General features: G+C 33.4%; 1 protein-coding gene across 2 annotated transcripts; it reads left to right on the top strand.

The window, feature by feature from the left end:
- Positions 1-5,604: 5,604 nt before the first annotated feature.
- Positions 5,605-6,895, top strand: LOC127107730 (uncharacterized). Of its 2 annotated transcripts, none has more exons than XM_051045055.1 (5): positions 5,605-5,743; positions 5,836-5,942; positions 6,029-6,105; positions 6,195-6,291; positions 6,472-6,895. In XM_051045055.1, exons 1-4 carry the CDS (start codon positions 5,622-5,624, stop codon positions 6,288-6,290), a joined length of 402 nt encoding a protein of 133 aa, XP_050901012.1. In that variant the 5' UTR covers positions 5,605-5,621; the 3' UTR covers position 6,291; positions 6,472-6,895. The 2 variants fall into 2 exon arrangements, with proteins under 2 accessions (XP_050901012.1, XP_050901013.1); XM_051045056.1 differs by having other exon boundaries at positions 6,421-6,895.
- The last annotated feature ends 277 nt before the right edge of the window (positions 6,896-7,172 follow it).

Here is a 7,172-nt window from a genome sequence, read left to right as displayed (position 1 = left end):
GAGTATCAGAAGTAGTTCAGCTTATTATAGAATTTAATTAAAAAAAATTATCATCTCCATTCTACAATAATTGAGGCGTTTCATAATTTAAAAAATAATAATTTATTTGTTTACCGTTATCAATTATTGGAAAAATAAGGCGCGTGTGATTGGAGAAAATAGTGGAGCGAGTGGGGAAAATAATTGGACCGAATATCTAACCCATTACTATATGCATGATTGCTACTTGGATCGGACATTTCCACTTTCTATCTTTCACATTAGATAAGCCACGAGTTCGCCACACGCCCCTCAATCTCAACCATTCACTTCAGGGATAATCCAACGCCTCTTATTTATTTCATATCCCCAAGTTACCCCTCTCCATCAGTGCTTATTACACCTTTACCCTTCTTCTTTTCATGGCCACCACCATAAACCGCCATTTCTCGAGTATCAATTTTTTCAATGGCTCTTTTTTCTTTTAAACTTTTTTTATTTGTGCATTTAATTTTAGGGTGAAAAAAATTGATTTCAAATAAATTAGTTTTATAGAGTTGATTATGTCTAAAATTGATAGTAAAGTGATTTATATTTGAACTAATTTATAAAATAAATAAATTGAAAAATAAATTGCAATAAAAAACTACATGTAGGGGGTGTTTGTTTCGTGGATACAAATATTATTCCCGGGAATATGACATTGGAATTCACATATTCCCTTGTTTGTTTCAAGTTTTGATAGTTTATGCCTGGGTACTTTTTATTCCCAGGAATATGTTTTGTTCATAAATTTCTCCATTTTTATTCCCATATCAAATGATGGGAATCTTATATTCCCATGGGAATATAAAATAACCAACCATAACTTCCCACTCTCATGTTATTTTAACACATTTATTTTTAATTTTTTAATTTTTAAAATTTAATTAAATAAAACTTAAAAATATTCCTAGGAACTTTATTGATTTTGCCAAACACATTGATGGGAATAAAATTCCTGGCAATACTATTCCTAGGAATGATATTCCCGGGAGTATAATTTTAATCCATCAAACAAACACACCCGTATTAATTTTAAAAAGTATAATCAATTCTATTTAAAAATAATTAAAAATATTAAAATTAGTTTTTCATGGCAAAAATCAATTCCAAGTGCTCTAAAATTAAATATTTACTCATTATGTTCAAATGAGTCTCACTTTTTATCATCTTCTTTGACTTTCCTTCTTTTTAAAGAAGGTAATAGAAGAATGAACACGAAAATATGTGTTGTTAGCTACAAATTCACCCCTCATCGAAGTTATCTTCGAACCGTTTGAAGAAGTTAAGAAAAATGATATTGTGATTGAATCTTAAAATCAAAATAACCAAAATATATTCTAGTTAATGTTAAAGATGAGCTTGAAGCTCTTAGGTGAAAATGGAATAAGAAATGATAAATCAGAGTTCTATGAACTCCTTTTGTTGGATCATCATGAGAAGCATTTATATTTGGTCAAAAGCAACACACAAATGAGACATACAACGCATATTCACCCAGGATCTTAAGGTGATATGTGTATGAGTCATCTCACTTATAAAATGTTCAATCTCCATTTTCTAAATAATGTGAGACTTTCAACTAACACTTGTACAAAATTGATCAATCTTCCCCTCAAGTGTTAGTCCATTCACTATGCTTTTTATCAAGCGGAAATTCCTCATTATCAAGAAGATTTTTAATACAATGATCTGACTCTAATACCATAGTGGATCATCATGAGGAAAATCCACATTAGGTCAAGATCAACACACAAGTGAGAGAAACACCACATATTCATCAAAAATCTTAAAATAATAGATATATGAGTCATCTCACTTATAAAGTGTTCAATCTCTACTTTTTAAACAATGTGGGACTTCCAACTCATACTTGTACACAAACACACGTCTCCCGTCTCTTTTACAACAAAATATCTCTAAAAATATCTCAACTCTTACTAGACTAAGGTCCGAACTCAGGATCCTATCATATTGTTGTTCCTATTGCACATAATATTTAAGATGTATCAGCATCGTCATATTTTAATATCCGATAATCCGTCTTTTGATGAAAGTTTTTTTTGTTAAAAATGTTCTCAAGATATATCTCATATTCAAATCGGTTAGATATTAATAATTTTTTTATTAGATCAATCAGTAATAAAATTTTGTTCTCATTTTAAATGGAACCTATTTTAATGAATTGTAGTAATCATTTCGGTGACTTTACTAAGAACACATTACACTTTTAAGGTGTATCAGCTGCATTATATTTTAAAAAGTTGCGTGTGGCATCCACATGCCTAATCTTAAAATTTGTCCACAACCAAACAATCCTTACTAATAATGTATTTTCTGATACAACTTGTGGTCCCCAGAGCATATGGTGTTCACACAGTATGTTTTAGACATTAAGCCTGAAATTCATAGGCACTGCCAAACTTAGTTCATTGCATTAATAATATAAGTTCCAACACTATGATTTACTTGTTTTAAAATGCATAGTGAATATTTTCATTTGCAACCAATCATGAAGCTATGGTAACTGGTGTCTTCAAGGCCAAACCAAATTGAAATTTCATGGTGTTACTTTGAGTTAATTTGAGTTTTGTGTGGCATATCATTCTCTCTTCTTAGGTATTAGTGAGATTTGGATCATGATGAAAAATTGCAATGGAAATAGAGTAAGAGTGTGGGGGATCGTTGGATTAGAGATGCTTTTAGTCTGAATAAATCTCCTTGAACTATGTCTACAATGTTTAAGGTATTCTAAACCCCTAATTGATATAACATTTATCAACACATTTGCATGTGTTTTGGATTAAAAATAGAGAAAATTACATTCAACTTCTCTGATGTAAATTAAAATGATACCGATATCCTATCTATTTTTAAAATACGCATTAACATCTTAAATTTATATATATTAAAAAGAAGTTTTTAATAATAGACAAAAAGTCGTCACTAATAAAACTCTTGAGAGGTAAATGTATTTTTTTCATATAAATATGGCGTGATTTATTGGACTAATAAAGTATTAGATCTAGTTTAGTTTTGTTGGTATAGTCTAAAGAAAGTTTTAGAGACATTGAAGACATTAACATCATCATAGTAATAAATATATGTAGAATTTTATCTATTTATTTATCTATCAATCAAGCTATTTTAAAGTGTCTAGAATATTATATAGATATATGTTAAATTCTCCTTTAAAACCTATAAATAGGGGAAAGGTTATCATTTATAAATTAAGCAAGTAGAAACATCTTAAGTTTATATATATATTAAAAGAAGCTTTTAGTAACAGACAAAAAGTCACTAATAAAACTCATGAGAGGTAAATGTAATTTTTTCATATAAATATGATGTGATTTATCTATTTATCTATCAATCAATCTATTTTGAAGTGTCATAGAATATTATATAGATGTATGTGAAATTCTCCTTTAAGGTCTATAAATAGGGGAAGATTATCATTTATATATTAAGTGAGTCGAAACAAGTAAATAAGCATGTAAAGAATCTTCTCAAACAATGGAAAATGCCATTGTCTCGAACGCTCTTTCCCTCCAATTACTCCCAAATTTTCAAAATATTTTTTCCTTTTCCAACAAAGTGGCATCGGAACTTAGGTTTTGATAAGAACCCCCTCAATGGTCATGATGAACAATTAAACAACATCCTTCTAAGCTTCACATCTTAAAGGAAATGCTTATACCACTACGCCAAAAAGGTTTTTTAACAGCGCATCTTAGACAGCGCTTTTAAAAAAAAACGCTGTCTAAGGTTAAAATAAAAATAAAACACGGAAAATGTTCTAAAAAAATAATGAAAGCGCTGTCTAAGGGGGGGTCTTAGACAGCACTTTTAGAAAGCGCTGTCTAAGACCCCCCCTTAGACAGCGCTTTTAGAAAGCGCTTTTAAATATAGACCTTAGTCAGCGCTTTTGAGAAAGCGTTGTTTAAAGTCTTTCAATTAAAAAGAAAAGGATAATTTACCTAAGTCCAGTGTTACCCCATTCAAACCAAAACCTGCTTCAAGGCTCACCGTACTCCCTCCATCTCCTTCGCGCCAGAATCGCCTCCGGCAGCGACGGAGGGCATATCATCACTTTCGTTACACCATTAAGACCGTCTCTTCGTCCTCTATCACAAATCAACCTCAATGCCTCTCAATTTTCAGTCAAACATCCAAACCAAACCAAAATCAAATGAACCCTAACTCACTAAATCTTGAATTAAACGCGAGCAAAGGGAGATTCGGAGACCAAACCATAAGGGATTGGCTCCATGGACTACAAAATACACCATAGTAAGGAGAATCGATCGAGAAAAATGGAATTTCACCAACCTGTAAGACGGCGGAGTGGCCCGGTGAAAATTGAATTCAGAGCGAACGAACATGAAGATGAAGGCGCCTTCAGGTAATCTTCAGAATCCCCTCCTTCTTCCCTTTGATTCTTCTATTTTGTGCGATGCTTCTTCCTTCTTCTCCTCTTCGCGTGTGCTTCTGTGATTGTTGTGTATGATGAAAGATTCATTGAAACTCTGTTACGTGAATTCTTGTGTGCGTCGCGTGTGAACAAATGCTCTGTGTGAATCGTTGTGTGGAGACGAATCCTAGATCAAGCATAATTGCAGCTTCGATGTGAAGCTCCAATGGCTTCCTAATGGACCTTTGTGCAAGGTTAGAAGGGAGAGAAAAATGGTGAATAGAGGTTATGATAGTGATGAGTGAGCTTTGAGAATTGTTCCTTTTTGATTGAAGAGTGATGTATGTTTATATAGTTTGGAAGCCGTAATCGAGTCGGGTAGCTCGGGTAGAATGGTTAAGGCAGGTTAAATTTCAGTTAGATTTGAAGAGTATGGTTGTTGGGAATGATTTTAACACTGTTAATTTCTGTTAAATAGTTTGTTAAGGATCTATTCATTTTTTGACAGAGCAATTGCACTTGGGGTTGGTTACGGGATGCGATTAAGTTTGTGAATCAGAAGGAAAATAGATTGGTTATGTTGATTTGGACTAAAACAGGTTATTGAAAAGAAACTGATTATAGTTCTGAAACCTGGATTGTGAGTTGGGTTAATTTCTAAAATCGTTTTCTCTTACTGTGACTTTCAGGTTTTAGTTGCCTAGTTATTCGCAGCTTTGGATTTTTCTGCTATGCATATGCTGCTGTTGGGCATTGCCTTGCTTGAATATTTGAAATCGATTTCTGGAACTGCTGTTGGATTATTGATGCAAGATTATGGATGTTGGCTTTCGATGAAGTTAGTTTTAGTTGAGTTATCAGTTAAATTTGGTTGATATATTTTTACTTCTGTTAGCAGGTTTGGATATGTTATGACTTTCATGTGCTGTGGAGCTTTTGGAGGTGTCCTGTTAATAGAGAAAAGGTTAGAGTGAAATTGCTAAGTTGTTGGTTAGACTCACTTGTTAGAATTTGAAAACAATTACAGTTTGGATGTGATTAAAGGAAAAAGTTAGAAATTATTTGCAAGCTTGGTCTGGACTTAGCAATTATTTGGAAGTTATGTGTTAGTTAACAGTTAGCAAATCAAGAGAAAGTTAGTGGAGAGTTTTAACAGTATTAAATCCTAAGTATTAATATAATACATATGTCTAATCAGGATGATGTTCCCCCGCGATATGCTGATACTGGTGCTCGTCAATCAAGAGCTCGAATGGAATATGATTATGGGGGCAGTGCTTCACAGTATGGTGATGCTTATGGTGATAGGTTAGTTTAATCTAATATTACAGTTTTGCAATTCTCCACACTAACCATATTGTTTGTTGTCCTGTAATTCATTCTTACATTTTGATTCGTAGAGTTGGAAGATCAAATCTTGGATATGGCAGTGGCAGCCGAAGTTCTATTTCTGGTCAAGAATCACACGGGATGTATAGCAGTCGGCAGGGAACAGGTTATGGTGGAGGTGAATTTCGTTGCAAATAGTCTGGTCTCTTCTTTTCAACATTGAAGTTTTCTTTACTTACAATTCTATTATTTTTTGTCTATCAGGATCTTATGGTGGCAGTGATGTTGGAGGCATGTACTCGTCAAGTTATGGTGGTGATTACGTTTCTCGTGGAAGTGATGTAATTTTCCCGTCCTTTCCCAATGTCAATAGGAATTAGTGTTCTGTGTATGTTTTGTTACATTCTTATGTATTGTCCATGCAATGTAGGTTGGCGGCAGCTCATATTCGTCAATGTATTCTGGCAGAGGTGCCGGCGGCGGTAGCAGTTACATGGGCAGCGGTGGATCTGGATCTTATTATTGAGGTAAGTAAGCCGATAACTCTTTGGCATTGAACTTTGTGTATTACATTAGAATGCATAGGGTATAGATATATTTTTCTAGAGATTTCGCTATACCTATACTCAAAATGGTATCTCTTATCTTTTCGCAAGGGCTGGCGAAGGTTGGACATTATGGTCACCAGTGAATTTGTCTATTAACAGATCTATTATAATAAAGTGGCTGCCATAGGATGACGGCCTTTGAAGCTTATGGATGTTATGAAGCCTACAATTTGGAGACAAAGGAACATTGCTATTTATAGCAATATATTTGGGAATTTGTCGCAAAAAAGAGCGTCATGTCAATCCAAGCTATCTTGGGTCTTCTCTGGATGGGATGTAATATATCAGTTCTTGATTTTGTGTTGTATGGAGTCAAGTTAATGAGAGACGGAAAAAGAAATATTTAGCAGTGATGTGTAATCAAACCTTGATTTATGATACCATTTATGGGCAGATAATGTTAAAGATTTGTCACTGCTCTTCCTTTCATTTGGACAGAGACCAAGGCTAGGGATGCCTTCTTGTTTGGTTAAGGATTAATGGAATTTTTATCTGCTGAATTTATCAAAAAGTTGGTTCTCTATTTTGATTCTTTCAAGAGATGTTTAGTTACTTTGGATTAATTGTTTTTTTACAGTGCTGCGATCAGGACAGAAGTGAACTAATCAGCACTATGTTTAACTAGTTTGTAGTAATAAGAACACTACTTAAGGAATTAATAAAGTCAAAAGATACTTTCTTGGGATGTGTAGATCTGTTGTAGGATTTGTGATATGGTGTCATCCTAAGAAAGTAAAAAAGCACAATGAACTGGTAATATTTGCTGCTGGAGTTATTTGTTTCTTTGAGTGTTTTGTCCT

This window comes from Lathyrus oleraceus, chromosome 7, assembly GCF_024323335.1.
Source record: "Lathyrus oleraceus cultivar Zhongwan6 chromosome 7, CAAS_Psat_ZW6_1.0, whole genome shotgun sequence".
NCBI lineage: Eukaryota > Viridiplantae > Streptophyta > Magnoliopsida > Fabales > Fabaceae > Lathyrus > Lathyrus oleraceus.
This window is presented reverse-complemented; position numbering and strand designations above follow the sequence as displayed.